The 22,310-nt window shown below is 36.1% G+C and overlaps 1 protein-coding gene across 6 annotated transcripts in view; it reads left to right on the top strand.

Moving 5' to 3' along the window:
* SON (SON DNA and RNA binding protein) overlaps positions 1 to 22,310 on the top strand; it is a 61,747-nt gene that overhangs the window by 20,177 nt on the left and 19,260 nt on the right. For all 6 annotated transcript variants that reach the window (XR_013346396.1, XR_013346397.1, XM_077819061.1 and 3 more), the window contains 3 exons: positions 810 to 973; positions 3,065 to 3,205; positions 12,232 to 12,414. Coding sequence is in view for 4 of the 6 variants with exons in the window: in XM_077819061.1 (XP_077675187.1) it covers positions 810 to 973; positions 3,065 to 3,205; positions 12,232 to 12,414 (488 nt within the window). In the remaining 2 variants the exon portion in view is untranslated. The remainder of the gene's footprint in view (positions 1 to 809; positions 974 to 3,064; positions 3,206 to 12,231; positions 12,415 to 22,310) is intronic.

The raw sequence follows: 22,310 nt of genomic DNA, 5'->3' as shown, positions 1-22,310 counted from the left end.
TGGTTTAAAAGTGAGCTGCAAAGGATTTCAGAAGAATTGGGCTTGTGTCCCATTTTCGTTTTTTTATGACTTTTCTCCCTCACTTTTACTTGAGAAATATCAGGAGTGTCAACTCTGGTCTTCCATAGTTTTTGTGGGAGGACCTTTCCCATGTCTTCAAGGATGAGTATTGTGAACTTTCACCTTAATATAAGAGGCAATGATGTTGACTCTTTAAACAATATCTTCAAAATGTTAATTAGTCAATTAAGTTAAGTAGGCATTGACCAAAACACACTCTCACACAAAATCTGGAATTTTAGGTAGTCTTAAGGACTTCTTCCTTCCCTTCTCAGTTCTTATCTTTCATGTTTTCTCACTCTCTTGTAAAGTTTTTGTTTCACTGTTTCTCAAGTCTCACAGACCTGAATTTCTAAAGTAAGGACCAAGCAGAAAAAACTAACACTTTTTTTGGTGGGGGGGAACCCTTCAGGCCTTCTTTTATACAACATAAAGAAGCAAAAATAAAAAAAATGCACAGATGCAGTTTTTTCCTCCTGTGCAAGTCTCTTTAATTATATGCCTCCTGTGATATGAAGGAAAAGTGAATGGAATGTTCCATGTTACTTTTAAAAATACACAACATATTATTCACACTTTATATATGTATGTGCACTGTTTTTATTTTCATAAAGTTTGTTTGGCCTGGTGGAAAAACAGATTTACTATTGCAACTGGTCCTAAAATTATTATATATGTATATCTATACATATACGTTGGCCTTCAGAAATCTTTAAAGGCCCACTAATTAATATTTAATATTCTTATAGACAAGGCCCAGCTACTTGAAATAGCCAAAGCTAATGCAGCTGCCATGTGTGCTAAGGCTGGTGTCCCCTTACCACCAAGCCTACTGCCTATTATAGCTCCAGCAAAGAAGGAAGAGAAAGTTACTCAGAAGTCAGCAAGAGATACAATAAAGGAGCTCACTGAGGTAAGCAAATTAAATTTGAAAATAACTAACCAACTGCTACTGTTAATAAGTAGGTGTCTGGACAAGCTATAATTCTATATGTTTAATTCTCATGAAAGTCTGCTTGTAGGAAGACTGCAAGATTGAACCCTAATTGTTTAGTGTGTTCTCTTCACAGCTTATATTAATATGGAAAATTTAATATTTGTTGTTTTACAGCATTCAGTCACTGACTTTTATAATTTAAAAATATAAAAATTTCACAATTTATACTCAGTCAAATTCTATCCTTTACTGCACATACTCAGCTCCTCTCAATTTTGGTGAGACTTACCTATGCGTACCCAAGGACAGAATTTGATGATTAAAATTATGACCTGTACCACTTGCAGTATGTTAAAGTTCTTTTTAATCAGATCACAAAAGAAATCTTTGCACCTTGTTTCTTCTGTCACAGGAAACTTCATGCAGTCTGATTTTGCCTAGTTCTGGGATATGTTCTCATGTTTTCACACTGAAAAATTTCTATTCAAAGATGCCATTGTGACATTTTAAAAACTATCACAGTTCTGACATCTAAGCTTTTTTATAAAATAAAATCATAATTTTAGTGTTCATGGAAAAGATGCCATTTCACATAAATAAAGACTGAAATTTGACTATTCACATATTAGGTATAACATGGTATAGTGGCAGTGCAGGCTTCCCCACATTGCCCCACGACACAGATGTGCTTCAACCTTGTCTTGGAGGGACTTGACATAAATAGTAGCACAGTCTCCAAGTCTATTCAGTTTTTGGTTTCTGCTGAGACTGACAAGAAGTGTGCCATTGCAATGGTAGTTTTTGTGATATAGCTTCTTCTCAACTCCAAATAGGCCATCAAACAATCATCAAATGGTTACAACTTCTGATTGCTATTGATACGAACTGGAGTTGAACCAATAAGTTATAGATGATTGGATCTAAATCTTTTTACCAATCTCCTGAGCCATGTAATGTCTCCAATTTGTTACTAATATATAATGATGAATGGTCACATAGCAATAACACATTGCCACTGTTTTCTCTGCTCCTTTTCATGACAGAAAAACACCATTAATTATTTTGGCTGTCAGAATTTCCAACTTTATAATGTTCTCAAACTCACTTCAAACCAATGCATTTACAAATACCTTTGGAGCAAAAAGTACAAGCCAGTCTATAAATAATAAATAGTAATTTGTTATTAAATGCTAGTCCACCAGTTGTTTTCAGGAAGCTGTCTCTTCTCTGATATTCCAGTCATACTGTTACTGCCTACCCTAACGTTGCTTTTACATATTCCTGGAAGAGTAACAACTTGGACTGCCACACAGATTTGTTCTTAGCACCTCCCTACTTACTGTACGTTTTTAGGTTGCACTTCCACAGTACGCAAAATGGGATTGTCCTGTTCAGTTCTTGTAACCTGCAAAACATTTCAGAGGTGTCCCAATCTTTCTTTTAAAACCCTTGCACCTGGGAAGATTTCTGCACTACCAGTGAAAACCAGTAATTGTTTCTTGGGTTTTTCCTTGCAGTCATTTTGTGTGGAAATTTTGCAGGCCAACTAAATAAGTGAGCTGTCTATTATTATTTTATTTTATTTTATTTTACTTTATTATTATTATTATTACTACTACTACTATTATTAAACATTTATGTTGTGGTGCCTAAAAGCCCCAATCAGGAGAGGGGCCCCACTGTCCTGGGTCCTAGTGCTGATACAAGCACACAGTAAGAGACAGTCTGTGCTTTTGAAGAGCTCATAATTTTAGCCCTGGATCCTGCAAATAGCTCCATGCAGCCCCCTTTGATTATAGTAGGGCTCTGGATGGATGTAAGAGTAGAGCTCAAAGCCTATCTAGACAAGATGGACACACTTCAGTAGATAGATGAGGTACAAATAAAATGGCAAAGTTGACTTTTTTTAAATATTTCCCCAAACGATCAACTCCTCCTTTATAATTCTTTTATTCCTGATTTTAAATATTTATTTCAATGAATTTGTCAGAAAGTCCTATTTCTTGTAGAAATAAGGAATGTTTCTGTCCAGATGTTCAGATTGATTCAGAATTTATTTTTTGGTAGAAATGCAAGAAGATTGCACAAAGCACAGATGACGTGATCGTGAACAAGCCTCATGATTCTGATGAAGAGGAGGAAGAACGCCCTTTCTACAATCATCCTTTTAAACTCAATGAACCCAAACCTATTTTTTTCAACTTAAATGTAAGTACTTTCATCAATTATAGATTATAAGTTTTAATTTTGTTTTATTTTAGCAAACTTATGTAGGTACGGGAAAAACAAATTCGGTGACCCTTATCAATGGAGGAAATTTTAGTTTATTACAGGATTATAGTTTTAATCTTGATATGGATTTGCAACGGAATGTTAACAAAATTTCAACAACAACATGCCTATTTGAATGCTATAGTAAGAGACTGGTCCAAAACCCAGTGAAGTTCATGGCCAAGTTAAGAGAAACTTTTGGTGCTAGATTAAAACTCACTGTTTTTCTTTCTAGAGATATTGTCTGATTAAAATTAATATATTTAAAAACAACTGATTTCCTTTAACTAACAGTTTTTTAAAGCTAATTTTTCAGTATTTATAGTAGAACCTGAGAGTCACAGGCACCTTGGGAATGGAGGTTATCCGTGGCTCCAAAATGTTCGTAACTCTGAACAAAACGCAGCTCCAGCAGTTCACGCTCCACGCCAGGCTCCAGAGGCAGCTAGGCACTTCCTTGCAGGCAGCTTCTTTCCCAGCCTGGGCAAGCTTGTTCCCCTCCCGACTGGGGTGTGGGGGATGGGAGGGTGAAAACAGCACCTATGGCTTACAGGAAAGCAGCGCAGACCCCAGTGCTGCTCCTGCTCTGGCTGCCTTGGGCTGGCAGCAGGGGCTCACAGCTTTGCCTGCGAATTTCAGTGTCTTCAACTCCTAGCTGTAAGTGGGTGTCCGGCATATTGGGGTAGAGGTGGGGACAGACACCTGATGAGCCTATCTTTAAGATGCAATACAGGCAAAATACAGTATTTGCCCCCCCACCCCTTTTTTTTTTTTTTTTTTTTAAAAGAATAAACTGGGCTGATAATGAATGCTGTAAATTATTGAGGTTGCCTGACGCTTTCCATTATAGGATCATGGTTTCGGTTGCTTATAACTTTGCCAAACTTTAAGCATTTGGGCTGAAGTTTTTCATGCCAGATGGCTGCCTAAGGCTGAATATTTTTTTCTGGAAAATTTCAACCAAAATAGTAAAGCTGTTTCCAAAAATGAACCTAGGGAAAATGCACTTTTTTTGCCCATGTTAGAAGATTCTAACAACTATGTGGGTTTTTTGTTGTTGTTGTTTTTTGAACAGCTTTAGCACCCCTATGCTTTGAATCAGAGACTTGAAATTTAACAAGGATTTGACCTTTTTATTAGGGATGTGCCTCTTGCTATGTCCTTGAAAATCTGACCAAATATGGCCACGTTATAACCCTTTGAAAAATCTTACTTCACACATGCTCAGTAGAGATTTCTTCATATTTCATCTAAAATCTCTGAAAATTTTATCCTTACTGAGACTGCCTGAATCTCTCTCAGCTCCTGGTGCTGACTAGGCTTCACAGGGTGTGGCGATCAAAGTCCTGAAGAATATAAAATACCGTACAATTAAATGAAATATGTTTTTAAGGCTGGTATTATTTGTTACCCAGATAAGGCTCAGAATAATAAATTAGGCAATGTAACTGTGTAGAGACAGATACATATATACAGAAAACTAGCATGTAGCCTTTCATAATGCTGCTTATTTAATACAGCTCTCATGCTAGCAGCAAGTACTTTATAGTTTAGAATGCAAATAAATTTTTGTTACGGTTTCATGTTTTCATATGCTCAAAATGTTCTGAAGTATTCACCTTTGGGGTAAAATTTTCCCTGTTTGGCTTCTCCCCAAAAATGGATTTTTTTATTTTTTGAAAGATTGGAGAAAATACCTTCAGCTGTTCTTTCAGGTTTGCGTGAGTGGAAAGAAAATGAAATATAGGGCATTTTTTCCACTTTAAAACATTCTTGAATATGTGGAAAACTTGTGACTGAGGTTTGACATATAAAACTTGGCATGTGTATAATTTAGGGCTGTCAAGTGATTAAAAAAAATTAACCACAATTAATCATGCGATTAAATAATAATAAATACCATTTATATAAATATTTTTGGATGTTTTCCACATTTTTAAATATATTGATTTCTATTACAACACAGAATACAAAGTGTACAGTGCTCACTTTATTTTTATTTTTGATTACAAGTATTTGCACTGTAAAAATGATAAAAGAAATAGTATTTTTCATTTCCCCTAATACAAGTGCTGTAGTGCAATCTATTTATCATGAAAGTTGAACTTACAGGTTATATACAAAAAATAACTGCATTCAAAAATAAAACCATGTAAAACTTGAGCCTACAAGTCCACTCAGTCCTACGTTTTCTCAGCCAATCGCTCAGACAAACAAGTTTTTTTACATTTGCAGGAGATAATGCTGTCTGCTTCTTCTTTATGATGTCACCTGAAAATGAGAACAGGCATTCGCGTGGCACTGTTGTAGCCGGCTTTGCCAAATGTTTACGTGCCAGATGCGCTAAAGATTCATATGTCCCTTCGTGCTTCAACCACCATTCCAGAGGACATGCGTCCATGCTGATGATGGGTTCTGCTAGATAACGATCCAAAGCAGTGCAGACCAACGCATGTTCATTTTCATCATCTGAGTCAGATGTCACCAGCAGAAGGTTGATTTTCTCTTTTGGTGGTTTGGGTTCTGTAGTTTCCATGTCGGAGTATTGCTCTTTTAAGAATTCTGAAGGCATGCTCCACACCTTATCCCTCTCAGATTTTGGCAGCCCAGATTCTTGAATCTGGGGTTGAGTGCTGTAGCTATCTTTAGAAATCTCACATTGGTACCTTCTTTGAGTTTTGTCACATCTGCAGTGAAAGTGGTGTTAAAACGAACAACGTGTTGGGTCATCATCTGAGACTGCTATAACTGCTATAAACATATGGCAGAATGTGGGTAAAACACACAGCAGGAGACATACAATTCTCCCCCAAGGAGTTCAGTCACAAATTTAATTAACACATGATTTTTTTAACAAGCGTCATCAGCATGGAAGCATGTCCTCTGGAATGGTGGCCAAGCATGAAGGGGCATACAAATGTTTAGCATGTCTGTCACTTAAATACCTTGCAGTGACTGCTACAAAAGTGCCATGTGAAAATCTGTTCTCACTTTCAGGTGACATTGTAAATGTACATTATCTCCTATAAATGTAAACAAACTTGTTTCTCTTAGCGATTGGCTGCAAAAGAAATAGGACTGAGTGGACTTGTAGGCGCTGAAGTTTTACATTGTTTTGTTTTTCAGTGCAGTTATGTAACCAAAAAAAAAAAAAAAATCTACATTTGTAAGTTGCGCTTTCATGATAAAGAGATTGCAGTATGGTACTTGCATGAGGTGAAATGAAAAATACTGTTTTATCATTTTTGCAGTGCAAATATTTGTAATAAATAATATAAAGTGAGCAGTGTACACTTCGTATAGTTTGTTGTAATTGAAATCAATATATTTGAAAGTGTAGAAAAACATCCAAAATATTTAATAAATTTCAATTGGTATTGTTTAACAGTGCGATCAAAACTGATTAATTGTGATTAATTTTTTTGAGTTAATTGCGTTAACTGCAATTAATTGACAGCTCTACTATAATTACTGAGGACTATTCACATTGGTTGGTTTCATTTTCATCTACTAAAGTTAGGAGCATTTAAAAAATGCATATTGAGCACATGCAGTAGCTTTCTGTTATAACACTGGGAGGTGTACACTTAAATGCAGAGAGCATGCATTCTCAGCTTAGGAACGGCATGCTTTTCAAAACTCGTTTAAAAGTTTAGTCTGAGTGCTCCTTGTTGATCTGCACCCTACCAATTCTTGTCTAACCTTCACCTGCTTTGTACACCTTTCACAAAGCTTGAAGTGATCTAAATGTGTGGATCAATTTTAGCTGCCTAATGTGATTTAAAGGTTTAGATCAATTTAAACTGCAAAAAAAACATAATTTATTGAAATGGAGGAGCTGGAGTACTATCCAGGTGGGCATAGTTAAGCTCTTAAAAGTCTGGGATAATAAAAGTTAACCTTAATTCTGCCTCTTCTTTAAATTCAAGACAATACGTTATCTTAGGTGCATATATCTAAAGTGTATTTTTTCAATTGATAACCTAATTATGTGATTGCCTGCTATTTGCATAAAGAGGCAGAGTCAAGGTTGCATGGTTAACCTTAATTTTCATGTTTCTTGATTTTTGTTTGCCTTAATATTGCACTAATATATTTTTTTCTATTTATAATGTATGTTGTCTGGAAATAAATTTAAAGGTGGGTGATTAGGACACCAACTGAAGCAAGATTGTTTTACAGTCCCTCTAACTCTCCACTTACCAGTATCAAATATATTTTTAGCCAGTTTAGAATTAACGGATATTTAAACTGAATCAATATATTGACATTTTTTTATATGGATTAATATTCATTAAACGTGGTACTTGTGTAGATCACCTGCTGTCTTAAGAAGTTTGTTTCCTGGTCTTACAGAGTGTTTCCGGTTTATTTTTGCCAGGTTATCTACCATGACCAGGTGTCTGTGGAAATAGTGACTAGTTCCATCACAGACTAGTATAAGAAGCTTATTAAGAGGTAGCTGCACACTGCAGATGAGTGGCGTCCACTTTCTTACACCATCGTTTTCTGACCCTACAAACTGCATAACACTTCTTTTTTAGTACAAACAGAGCAGAGATGGCGGGACTGTTGAAATGTTCTGTTTCTACAAAAACACATTTTTCTCCTTGGTGAAATTTTTCACCAGATCTTGGAACTGAAAGGTGTAATCATTCTTTTTGACCACAGCTGGTAACCTTGTCTTTTTTATATTTGTAGCAGATGAGGTATGGAAGGATTTGACAGGTCCTCAGGAGTTCTGATTAAAGCTAGAAACTCCTGAAAACAGATGAGCCCTTTTTATTTAAACAGTTTTCCAATACAGCATATTTGAGGTTGGTGTGATGTGGTTTTTTTTTTTGTTTTTTTTTGTTACAGATATTGGTAGGAACACACTGACTGGCTTTAAATGAATTCGTTTTTAAATCAACTCGCATGGAGTTCAGCCACTCTTAATCTGTTGACAGTTTCAATAATCTCACTACACACCTTAGTTTCTTTTGAGGTTGGAGGAAGAAGTAGTGGTTGCCTTCTTTACATATAAAGCCCTCAATCCTGTAAACAGGATTTGGGGTTTCTGTACATGGGAAAGTTTCACCAGTTATACAGGTGTAGTTTAAACCGGTATCGTTATACTGGTATAACTCCCCATCTGGACACTCTTATTTTGGAGTAGGAATGGCTTTTTTTGGCTTAGTTTAAATCACTTCCAAAGTGAGTGTCCAGAATAAGTCTGTTCACACAAGGAGTTATATCAATATAATCAGTGGTTTAAATTTGTACCCTACTTTTTACTGGTGTAACTTCTCTGCATAGAGAAGCTCTTACTCATGTGTTTAGGTGTTCACAGGATCAGGACCAAACACCGGTCATGTGAGGGCTGAGCAAAAGATACTGACATTGCTGCCTCAGTATTGAAACTAGAGGCTTAAAAATAGTTAATAAGGGAGGGCTAAGTTTTTGATTGAGGTCCACTGTGAGAGTGAAGAACAGTGAACAGAGTACATCCTCCATCACTTGCCTTCATTTTAAATCAATCTACCAAAAGCACATCCTTGTTTACTGGGGACATTCGGCACGTGCTTCTAAAGTTGCTGAATTTTAATAGTCCTCTGCAGGTCAACTTTTATATAAAGAATCATATACATTATATACTATCTATGTATCATCATGTGTGTGTATCTTTGGGTCCATCGGCCTGCACATACATTTTGTGTGTGTGTGTGTGTGTGTGTGTGTGTAAATAATTGGCCAAAGACTAAATTTTCATCAAGGGTTTCTGATGACCACCTAAACAGAATGTTCCAGTCTTTGTGGTTGTCCTCAGAAATCCCAGGTGACATTTCTGTCTATTTCCTGGTTATCAGTTAACATATTGGAATTGTTTTAGATGAAATATCTGGTTTTCTATCTATACACCAAAAAGCATATGTATGTATAATATCCCATCACTTTTATTATGATTGTGTGATGTCTTACCTGCTGTATTATGATAATTTCCAGAAATAGAATACTGTATTGTGACATTCACACCAGACAGAGATACTCCTTTTGATTTTCTTGTTTGGAGATCCACATTTGTTGTCCATACTGATTTTTACTTATCCAGCACTCCCAGTCCCTGTTGGTCTGGGGAGTAAGAGAACAGTCTGTTCTCCTTTAAACAGAATCTATGCATGAATTTTTTAGACTTTTTGTTATTTCTGGCTCTATATAGTATTAGAAAACCTGATTATGCTGAAATGCAAGCCTTCTTCATCTAAGGAAGACTTTTTGACCGCATCACTAGGAGGCTAAAGAAGGGCACACTCAATCTTCAGCACCTTCTATGCCCAGGATTTTCATTAGAATCTGAGTGTTGGCACTTCAAAATGGCAATGTCTAAGTGTTTGGACTTGCTTCATAATCATTTACACACTGTTCTGGAACTTCTTTCAGGTACTGAGTGGGGGGTGGGAAATGCTGAAAAAGTTCTATGGCAAAATGGAGGCAGTTCTACAGTGGGTGAGTGACTTGAAGAAAGCTTCTTCAGATCATACAGATTTAATTAGTTTTATACAGGACAACAAAGCATTTCAAAATAATACTGATGGACAGAGGAAGAGTTTAATGGACTGGGTGTACCAGAGAAAACTGGAATATGCTTACTGAATGTCTGTCTTCTCTAAAAGACTTACCAATGTTCTAGGATCTTTGTTGCCTGCTGGAACTGTTGCCTTCATGCTGAGTGAAAGGCATCCCACTTAAAACAAACAAAACCCTTTTTCCTGGTACTATTTTCGAATGCAGAAATCCTCAGTTGCAACACAGACTGCTATAAATAGCAAGGAACTTAGAAATGCTGGAATTCGCATCTTCTCAAACTAAAATCTTTTTGGATTATATGTCAGCATTATTACAATACAAGAAGAGTTTTTATTACCTTAAACATAGCTCAGGGAACTCTGGGATTTTATTTTTGCTGTATCCACAAAAAACTGTTCCAGGAGTGAGGTGGTCAGCCATGTGTTTTGTAAACCTGAAGATGCTTCTGGTAATATATTAATTGTAGATGATAGAGTAGCTTTTTGACAGTACATTGTATTCTGTCTGAGAACTCTGATTCAGTTTAATTAGATCCCATGGTTTCATTGCTGTTAATCTTTTGTTTTTGCTAATATAATAGTATTTGGTTTTCATTATTCCTTCTGGGAGATTTAAATATATATGCAGTACCAGGGGAAGAGGGTGAGGGGAGTTCTTTATGGCAATGTGTTCTCTCTTGCACGTGTGATCAGATATTTAGAGGGACTGTACCTTGTGGGCACTTCCTGCCTTCTCATCTAGAGGTGGAGTCTGTTAATAATCCCTCCAAAACATCAATCCATCATCTGTGTACAACTCTAGCAGGTTTCTCTTTGGCTAGGTTTGCCTAAGATTTAATTGATCAAGATGATGTTACTATACTACTACAAGTGTACATAGTAATATGCAGTAGGTGAATGGTGCTCAGCCGGCCCCTGCCATTAAGAGCTGATAATGTAAAACCATAAGCAGAAAAATAATATGTTGCAATACACAGATAGAGGGGAGACCTGAGAGCATGGGACTTGGAATTAAGAACTCCGGAATCCTAATCCTTGTTTTGACACAGATATCCTTTTGTGGCCTAGGCAAGTCAGGTAGTGTTTCTGACTGTTTCCCCAAGTGGAAAATGGGTCTAAATCTTACCTACCTCACAGGAATGTTGTGAGGAATAAATAAAATTGTAAAGCTATTTGAAGATAGAAAGCACTATATTAGTGCTAAGTATTATTAGAACAAAGAGAAGTATATCATAGATGAGTTTTTAGAATTTTTTTTGGAAGAGAGAGACGGCGCTGTTCGGGAGTCAAAACTAGGTACATTCTTTCTGATATACTAATTATAATTGTTCTTTACGTACATGCTTTCCAAACAATGGTTTACAGCTGTTACTTTGTATAAATTTAATTGTAGAATTATAGTAAATTAATTTTTTATGTACTTTAGATGTTCTTTTGTCCTGTCTTCTTTTTATTTTGGATAAACTGTACACCGTTGAAATCAGTGATACCTGCACACTTCCTCTGTGTTCGTTTTATATATGTATATTCTGTGTAAGCGTCACGTGGCAGGATCTAGCATTGACAGTGCATCTAGGTCTTGGTTTCTTGGGCACACAACATTTGATCTTCTGTTTTTGTATGTTTTATTCCATAACTAAGTATATATAGCATTCTACTTTGAGACTCCATGTCAATAAAACACAAGTGCAAAATGTCTCATCTCTATGACAAAATGGGAATATATTCTCTTCCAGAACCAAGTAAAGATATGATGATGCTATTAAATGGTACTTTGAGTTGCTTAGTTTTCAGTTTCTTTATTTACCTGCATTTTCCCCACATTTAATGCTTAAACTGTACATGTGCCAGAAGATTTAAAAAGCAATCATTTTAATTGAGTGAGTACAACAAGTATTCCATTAATGTAGCTGAAGCATTTATTTATTTTTTATTTAGTGAAATGTCATGATTTTCTAATGTGGAGGGGAAGGGTCCAAAATCACATCTTGGGTTTTTCACAGAGCAATCAATATTTTCTTCGCTCTGTAGAATTGGGCATTTCCTGTATTGTTCTCATCATCAGCAATAATCATTTTAATTTATTTAGCACCTTTACTCCATAATAATTCTAGCACTGTTTATGAACTGAAAGAAAAACTACCCATTTAGATGTCACTTCACTCATCATATGTTTGAAACAAGGATCCAGTTTTAAATAACATAATCCCGATTTTAGTTCAGACACTGTATCTTTAGAGTTTTCATTTTAATTCCAGTTAAGGAGGGAAAATTGAAATAGTGTTTGGCACTTAGTGTTCACAAAACCCCTACAGTAATTGTTCCTATGGAATAGGACCTTGTATGCGTATTGTGCTTTATTACTTCCTAATCGCAAAATGCTTCTTTTTCTTTAAGACCACTCCTATCGTAAAACCAGCACCAAAAAATCAGGTAACTTTGACAAAGGAGTTCCCTGTCTCATCTGGGTCTCAACACAGGAAAAAGGAAGCTGACAGTGTCTATGGAGAATGGGTTCCAGTTGAGAAAAGCAAAGAAGAAAGCAAAGATGATGTTTTCCCCAAACCAGCTCTTGCACAGGTAGGGAAGGGAAATAACACATCTTATTTTACAAAAAGAAAGTTGTTACCTGCTCGCTCTGGGATCTAGTTGTAATCTTTGTAAAGAAATTGTTCATATCAGTAGTATTTGCCCTTTTAATGACTAAATCGGCTATCCTATTTTGGTTTTTGGAGATAGGCTGTTCATATGAGTGCTAATTATTGCAGCATATAGTCAGCCATGGTATTTCCGTCTGTCCATGGGTGACCTCTTAGTTTCTGTGAAATTTAATCTTTCACTTAAAAATAAAAACTAAGCTTCTAGCCCTTGCCATTGCCAAGAAAACCTTCCAAGCTTAGTCTTCCTGAACCAGAGAACCTAAAACAATAGTTACCAATGGCCTACCAATGTTAAATCAACATCAACTTGAAATGTAATCAATTTAAAAATATGATTTGAAAGTAGTTTTCAGTACTACATATATATATATCTGACTGTGTCTGCCCATTTCTGTAGTTTTACAATCACATTTTCCTAAATATTTGTCTTCTCTTGTTTTTTATGTAAAACCCACAAAATGTAAAGGAGAAATTGACTATGTATAAAGTGGTGCTGTCAAATACACAAAATAAACAAAGTGGAAACAATAGAATAGTGAAATAGTAAAAATTTTATTTAATCACTTTCAGTCAAAGTAATATTTTGTGTTTCTTGTAAATATAGTAGGCAAAACAAATATTTCACCTGCAAGTGTTGGTTTTTTTCTTTTTAAAAACAAAAGCCTGTAACATTTATTTTTTAATGCCAGAACTCTGTTAGCTGGCTGTTTCTTACTGAATTAATATATTTTTAAATTTGACAAGTTCAGTATTAAAGGACTATGTGTGAAAAGCTTCATTGAATGTATTTTAGTACTGGTTCAGAATTACATTGAAATGCAGTTGTTTTTTACTATTTATTAATTTAGGAAGTATTAACAGGTTTAGAATCCTTGCCATGTAAATATCAGGAGCAAAAGAAAAACATTACAACAATGAGCTTTTGTTTAAAGAGACATTATACCAGAATATAAACATCCGATCTCTATTTAGGAGGACTTTCCCATATTACAGAGTGATCATCATTACAATACCTATGACATTTTGTTTTTAGTTATTTTATTTAATTGAGTAAAATCTCCGATTACACATATTTAACAGACCAGGATGTCTATCAAATGTAAATATTAAAAAAAAATTGAACAGGTGTGGTGGGGGTTTTTGCAGGTCAATGTACTTTGTCTGAGTATTGAATAAAAGGTAACTAAATATCTAAGTATCTATTTGTCCTCTGTCTATTTTGCTGAGTACATAACTGGTGTGTTAATTTTTCTATAATAACCGCCTTCCATATTTTTGAGACATTCCTCTACAGTTGGACTATTTTTCTTTTTCCAATGAGAGTCTATCAATAACTGAGGAGCTACTAGCAGATGAGAGATTAATTCTTCATTACTTTTTATGTGATCATTTCCTCTAGGAAGTCACATGAGGATTACCAAAGGATCATTTGGTAATAAATATCCAAAAATATTTGGTGATGGATTGCATCCCAGTATTCTCTGGTGACTGGGCATGTGCACCATATATGCATAAAATCTCTTCTTTCACTATGATTTCTCCCAACATTTGTTCCCATTCAAGTGTGTGTGTGTGTATGTATGTATGTATGTATGTATGTATAACCTGACTGGTGTGAGGTACCATTGAAACAGTATCTTAAATAAATTTTCTTAAATAAATTTTTTTTTATTGTGCTGAAGACTGAAGTTGTTGGTACATTTTTCCAGATCAAACATCATTCGTCTGGTATAATTTTTCTGCCCAGGTCCTTTTCCGAGCATGTCATATATGGACATTTTTTGTTAGGAAAGTTGTCTGCAAAGATTGAATTAGTTATAACCTATTTGTTTCCTAATTGACCAGATGCCACCACTTCTATTAAAGTTAGGTTTCTGTATAAAACATTTTTTTCTAAAGAGTTGAAAGAAATATAATGTCTAACTAGAAAGTACTGTTACCATGGGAGAGTGGGCCAGTTAAAGTTAGTTTTGATCTCTAAATAAGTTAGAAACGTTTCTTTGCTCAGTAGCGGGTGAACCATATATATTCCATGGCTCTCCCAATTTTTAAAGCTCTCTGGTTCGTAATTTGGGTTAATATCTGGATTATTTGCAGTGGGTATCATTTGGCAAGATAAAAGATCTTCTTTTATATCTAGTTCTATCGCAAATCTGTAGAGTAGACTTACTATAGGATGTGTATAAATTTCTGGAGGGTGTGATTTTTTTTTATTTTTTTTTTTTTAATTTAATCCATGGTAGCCTAGTGATGCACACACCACCACAATGTTCTTGCTCTGTAAAGTGTTTGGATGGGTTAAAGCACCTCCTGTCCACTACTGCTTTGGGCTGGCTGGCTTGATAGTACCATAGATTATTTGGAACCAGCTAGTCCATCCTGTTTTAATGGGTTTGTACAAAGTTTCTGCAGTTTCTTTTGGTCTTATTCCATATACATTTTAACAAAATCCTCTGTATTCCTGCTAGGGTTTTATCTGGAATCATCAAAGAAATATTTTGAAACAAGAAGAGTATCCTTGGCAAAATGTTAATTTTGACCCTAGCTGTTCTTCCCAACCAAAAAATTGCATACTTCCCCAAGCATGCCGTTTGCTGAAGTTGTGTTTGACATTTAAATCATAGAATTCTTCAAGACTATTTAAGATTTGAATTCCCAGGTGTCTTCTAGAATTCGTTGCCCATTTGTACCCAAATGTTTTCTGAAGGAATAGCTTTTCAGAGTTGGACACATTTATAGCTAGGTTTTCGGATTTGGCAGGATTTACTTCAAATCTAACCCAAAGTCATAGATTTTTTTTTTTTTTTTTTAGAAACTAATTTTAAGGAAATATTTGGTTCATATAAAAATTACATTATCTGCATTTAAAGCTATTTTCTGATGTGTTCCTGCAAGTTTTATTCCTGTGATAGATTCCTTGTTCCTCATCGTTGTGTGAAAGGCTCCATGAGCAGTGCAAAAAGTAAAGGAGACAATGGACATCCCTGCATAGTCCCTCTGTATAATTCAAACATGAGATTTAACCCCAATAACTCGCACAGCTGCTTTGGGGCTGGTGTCGAGTAGTTTTTTTCCATTTAAGGAACTAGGGGCCAATGTCCCTATAGGACAGGGCTTGAAATGGAAAGCTCCACTCTGTTCTATCAACGGCCTTCTCTGCATCAAGTGATAATTAAAAAAAATGGATCTTTTCGTGATCTGGTATTGTGGATGATCCCAAGAACTCGCTGAATAATGTATGACGTTTGTCTATCCTTAATGTATCCACTTTGATCTGGATTTACATAAGCTGAGAGCATGGACTGCAATCAGTTAACTAGTATTTTTACTAAAATCTTTGTCATGATTCAACAGTGATGTGGGCTTATAAGAGCTGCTTAAGGTAAGGTCTTTTCCAGCTTTAGGGAGAAAAACCACAGTAGCTTCGTTAATAGGTTGTGGAAGTTTATCCTCTAACAACATAGCATTGAAGGTACCTTTCAAGGGACCCACTAATACCTCCTTAAATAAAGTAGAACCCCGTTTATCCGACCCTACGTTACCTGGCTCTCCGTATTAACCAGACAACTAGCGCGCACAAGTCCGGAAGTGGGCGATCTCTCTTGTGGCTGCCACATGGCGCTGCAGTCCCGCACTTTCCCATTCTCCCGATTATCCGATCTGGCCCCAGTTCGAATTAGATCAGATAAACTGGGTTGTGCTGTACCTTGTAAAATTCTTATGGAAAGCCATCTGATCCTGGAGTTTTACTACTTTTCATGACTTGCTTTTGCCACTCAGATTTTTTCTTTTTATTTCTTTATCTAAAGTTTATAATTTTTGTTTATCTTTGGCAAGCCTGCTACTTCCAGATATTTTTGAATAACTTTAGAGCTTGGAGTATCTGAGGTAAGAAGGTTTCATAATAAAAAGCAAAAGTAGCACATACTTACGCTCCCTGATGAAATACTTTTTTCTGATTGTTTTTAATTGGTGAAACAATATGTTGGTCTTGAATCACTTTTAGCTTTCAAGCCAATAGCCTATCAATTTTATTTCCTTTTTCAGAAAACATTTGCTTTGTATACCTCAGGGCCATCTGTCATGAACACATTCAATTTTCACATATATGTTAATTGTTCATACACTTTTTTGGAACCTGTGTTTTTGATGAAGGTCTTGTAGCCTTTTTATCTCCTGTTTTAGTTCTGCCGTTTCTTGAGCTCTTTCTTTTTTTCAGCTGAGAGGCTCTGCATATCAGTTGGCCCCTAACCAGTGCTTTACGTGCTTCCCAAAGAAGGCCTCTTTTTGTATTGTCTGTATCATTTATTTATACATCTTGAAGAAGCAAGCAGTTCATTTTCCAAAAGGTTAATGTTTGGGACCCATACCAGCTATCAAATATTGCTTCCACTGGTGCATATTCTGACCTAATGGTGCCAATTTCTGCAGATCTTGTCAGCTTCATTAAGGATTTAGAGATTAACATTCAGTCTAGTCTAGCATATAACTGATAAGTGTACGAATAACAGTATCTCTTTCCCCTGGGTGTAGTTCTGCTTTCTTATCCCCTTTCTCTTTTTATCAGATCTGTCCCAGAAAGGATTCATGTATAATTTCCCCTTCCCCAAAGTGTTGCAGTATTTTAAAGAAGTCCTTAAAAAAGGTTTTGGGATTTTTTTTGCTTTCAATTGGGAGCATACACTAAACCCATTGTTATTAATAACACAGCAATTGTGCTGTTCGACAAGATAAGCCATCCCTCCTTTTTCTTAAATTGAGTATTAATCTGAAAAGATATACGTTTAGCAAATACTATGCCCACTTTTTTTTTTCTTTTTTCTTTGGCTGAAGCAAAAAATGTCTGAAACCAGTTACCTTGCATGCCCATAATTTTCCCCTCCTGAAAGTGAGTTTCGAGAGAGAGAAAATAATCTGAGTAGTTTTTGTTTTTAAATTCTTTCAGGGCTTTTTTTCCTTTTAATGACATAATTTAGCCTTTTATCATTCAAAGACATTACTTCAAAAGAAAGAGCCATTCTTGTGATAATTCCCCTCATTTGCCTTATTTAATTCCAGAAATAAAATACCAGCAGGGCTTATAAATCAGCCACCAAATGATTGCTTTGCTGAATGCTAAATCCTCATACTCTCTCCATGAACACTTGGATTACTTCTCTTCAATCCAGAGGAGGTAATTCTGCCTTTAGGGATAGATTACCGTCTGATCATTTGAGTTACACAGGGGATTTACACAGAACCCTGCCAAAGTCTCCTCCCATCCCCTCTCTATTTGCTCCAATCTCCACCATACCTGGGACCTCCCTTTCTACAGCCCCTTATTGTCCTTTGTCCTTTATTTTCTCTACTTTTTAAAATAAAAAACACAGCTATCACAGTTATGATCACCCCAGTTGAAGCACATTTCATACTATTCCCCTTCTAACATAAACATAGTTAGTTTACAACAGTTCATTCTTGATGACTCCCAAGAAATCCCTTGTAGGTTATTTGTCAGGTATCTTTGTTCTCCTGTTCAGCTTCACTTCTGCCATTGCAATATGTTCTCTAGAGGCTCTTGTCTTTTCTTTTCCTATCTTCCTTTTTTGGGTTTCACCATCTGTCAGGATTCTAACGGCATTTTATCCTTGCTTTCTACCTCTGGAGTATCTGCTTGTGTGTCTGAGATTTGGAGTTCTATTCCAAGAGTATATTTCCCCCCTTGTTTAAAGTCTCTTACTGTGTGTTGCAAGTTGAAAGAGAATTTAAATGGGTATCCCCATCTGTAGCAAATATCTTCCTGCCTGAGTGCTGCTGTAATTTCTCCCAGTGCTTTCCTCTTTTTTTAAGATTGGGACAGAGAGAGTATGGAAAAATTGCAGTTTGTGGCATTTGAGTCTTAGCTTTGAATGCTCTCTGGCTTTTTTCCTAATTAAGTTTTTTGTCTGATAATGGTGAAATTTCACAATTAGATCTCTGGGCTGTTACGGTTATTAGACTCAGTTGGGGGCAACAGTGCTGTATGTGCTCTCTACTTTCACCCCTTGCAGAGAGCTGAGATTTAACAAATCCACAGTTGAAGTGTTTACATATTGGCTTCCTCTTTCAACGTTTTCAGGCAGTCCCTTAATTCTGAGGTTATTTCTTTTCACTCTGTTTTCTATATCATCCAATTTAAGATGCCTCTCTCTCTCTCCCCCCCCCCCCTCCCTCCCTGCCCCTCATCAGTGCCATGAAGCTCTGGAGCTCTGTCTGTCACTTGCTTCTTCTGGGCCATCCCAGTGCATTTTGTATCTGAATGATTTGTTTGTTAGATTATACACTTCTTGTAGCCAGGACCTTATTTTCTTCTTTACATTGTGCAGTACCAAGTACACTATTATTGGAGCTTAACTAATAGATCTAACAAATGTGAATTGGTCCCATTCGTCTCACTGTGTTAACAACTGTGAAACCTAATGGTGACAATTCAGATATCAGTCCACATTGGCATCAGGAATCAGAAGATCATGCCTAATTTGTGTGGGACATTTTTTAATTTACTGACCTAGTTTCAGAATAAGCTATCAAAATTGCCCCCTGCAACTAGTTTGCTGCTGACCATGTTAGCAGAAGTATCCAACTAATGTGATTATCCAGTATGGTTGGAGATGGGAAAAAAACATATGGTCCTTAGCTTTCTCCCAGCTTCAGGATTTCTCTGGAAAAGATGAATGCTGGTGGAGAGAGAAGAGTAGACTCTATGTACTAAAGATGCTGAGCCTATTGGGAAGTTTAGTGGCAGCTAACAAAGGAAGCATGTGGGGGGAGTTTTATTCTGCAGTGAACTCTAAAAGTCTGAAAATGTTCCATGAGAACATTTATTTACTGATTTACTTATTTGCTGTAGATTTGTAAAACTGAGAGGCACCTAGCTCATATTCTGCACACCCCTCACTAATTAAAAACATAATCTCTGCAGCCAGTGTAACAAAAAATCCAGCAGCATCCCCACAAAATATAGTTTGGCATATCTGTCTGCCAAAATAGTCCTCAGTGCTGCAAGATTTTGCATAATTTCTGTGGGGACAACATTAGTGTTGAAACTCAAATGGAGAGCAAGAGTTCTACAGAGGGTAAAGCATTGAAGTTGATACTATTGTTTAGTCAAGTAAAACAGTATCTTTCCTTATTTGAAGCATTTTCCGAGACCCAAAGCTACCATAGAGTAATACAAGCCACTACTGTCTCAAATATGGTGACCAATCATGAGGGGAAATTCTTTCTAAGTAGGGTGTCTGCTAATAGGCCCAGATCTAGCAAAGCACTTAAGTGCATGTGTACCTTTAACTGTGTGAATAGTCCTACTGACTTGAGTGCAGTGCTCACATGCGTAAGTGTATTGCTGGATTGGGGCTTTAGAAAGGAAGATAAAATGTTAACATTAAAGTTTATTAATGTTTAGCTTGTAGTCAGGATTCAAGAGAAAATTATTCTACTCACCAAAATTTAAGTAGCACTGTCAACACAAAAAAGTACATGTTGTACACAAATTTATTAACACCTTAGATTATAATTACTGGAATTTGTTTTGATTAACATTTTCACTGTTTATGCTGCTTGTTTATGTTCTGCAGTTCTCTGCAGAACACAGGAATTGTTTTACGGGTCCATCTAATCCAGTATCTGACTTGCCAGTACCAGATTCTTCACAGGTAGTTTGTGCAACAAACTACCCCGTGCACAGTTATGGAATAACTTGCCCATATGGAAAGATTCTTCCTAATCCCAGACAGTGAATGATTGTCGTCTTTTCCCCTTAAACATGAAGGTTTATATCCCATGTATAAAACTTAATTATCCTGTTTTATGTAATTCTAGATGTTCTCATTTTTCTCATTTCTCTTTTTCAAATCCTCCTAAATTCTTGGCTTTAATGATTTCCAGTGGCAGTGAGCTGTCAGTTAATTGTGTCTGTGTAAAGTATATATTCATTAGTTTTAAATTAATTTCCTTTCAATTTTATTGAATACCCTCTTATATTATGTGAGAGGCTAAATAGGAACACCCAGTTTACCTTGTCTGTACCATTCCTTGTACTGATGATTTCTGTCATGTCTCCTCTCTAAAGTAAACAGTCCCAGTCTTTTCAGTCTCCCTCATTCGGAGGTCTGCATACCAATCACCTGTCTCTGGACCTTTCTCTTTCTCTCTTTTTTGAGATATGGTGATCCAAAATGAACAGAGTATTCTAAGTGAGAGTGTACCACTAAAGTATATAATTGCTTTATACTGTTCTTATTTTTTATCCCATACTTGTACCTCTTAACACTTTGTTTTTGTTTTTTGACCACTGATGTGCATTGAGCAGAGGTTTGCCTGGAGCTGTTCCAGTTGGTTCACCCATGTCTCTTTCCTGAGAGTTTCAAGAACTCACTAATGTCTATGACAGAAGTTCTGATTCCTCTTCTATTAAAAGGCATTCTGGTTCATCTGTTTTTGCATTTAAGCTTCTTTCATTGGTGTATAGAAATTTATAATTTATTTTTTGCTCTGTATTTGTATTTAACTCCTTAGTCTGACATTATTTTCCAGAATTTTTCTGTGATTTCAGAAGTTCCACTGTAACTTTTATCCTACCCTTCACCTGATATACAGAGAGATTTAAATTATTAGCATTTAAGCAAATGTCTTTATCCTGAGTGCCCCCACTGCATGCATTGTATTTCCATTAATGCCTGTCAGTTTTTGGAGGGGATTATTAAATAATTTTCTGTGCCAGCAATCTGGTTCTACATTGGTTAATTGTATTTTAATTTTAGGTGCTCAGTATATCAGTCTAGGTTTCACACTTCAGGGAGAATATGTAAAAACAGATGTCACTGAAGTTAAGAAAAAAAATTCTTGTGGTCTTCAATTTTATAAAAGTTTGATTTTTTACAGAATTTAAACTTGGGGCAAATGTAAGTTGACTGTGTCCCTTTAGTAACTTTACATGAATTTGTCTGCTTGATGTGTGGTATCTTTGGCAGAAGAAATTTTTTGTTTCACAGAATCATAGAGGTGTAGGACTGGAAGGCACCTCTAGAGGTCATCTAGACCATTCCCCTACCGTCAAGGCTGGACTGTGTTTGTTTGTTTTTACTCTTCAGGAAAAAAGTGCCCTCCCTACTACAATCTGGTATAACTGTTTTGTTATACCAGCAGAGTTTTTCAGTTTTTGAGAGAAAAATAATTGTTTTCCAAAGCTGAACTCTTTATCAAAATCTTCAGGACGTTTACTGGTATAGTTGCCTTTGGTAATAGTTTATGTATAGGAACAAAATCTAAATAAACCTTATTTTTCTATGCTTTCAAAGTGAATTAACTTCCAAGACAATACCAGAATTTGGACTCATGTATCGGAATGCGATATTGGTTTGTACTGATTTTTTTAATATGGTGAGATCAGCCATTTGCTACCACCTCTTTGCTTCAGGTTAAGTGGTAGGAAACAGCAGTGTGTCATCAATAGGCCAGTCCCAAACCACTCTTCTTCACTGTGAAATTGATATGTACATGGCCTGCCCTCTTAAAATTTTGTCCCTGTTTCTGTTCAGTAGTGTGTTTTGGATGCCTTTGGGTTTTAGGTACAGCCCAGAATAATTTGCATTAGCTGGAGCAGCACATCCTTTGAAGTCCAACTGCAGCTGGTGGGGAAGAATCCTAATCAGGTTTAAGAATTAAAGGTGCTTGCTGTCTGTGAATGAGCAGAAATAAGTACATCCTTTTGAAGAAATGAGAAGCAAAGTGGTTGAGAGAGGAGAAGAGGTCTTAAGTAGATGAGTGGGACTAAATCCAGGTTGATAAAAGTGCATG

The sequence above is a fragment of the Eretmochelys imbricata genome, chromosome 1 (assembly GCF_965152235.1).
Source record: "Eretmochelys imbricata isolate rEreImb1 chromosome 1, rEreImb1.hap1, whole genome shotgun sequence".
Classification (NCBI taxonomy): domain Eukaryota; kingdom Metazoa; phylum Chordata; order Testudines; family Cheloniidae; genus Eretmochelys; species Eretmochelys imbricata.
Note: the sequence above shows the minus strand (reverse complement) of the source record. Positions and strands in the feature narration are given on the sequence as shown.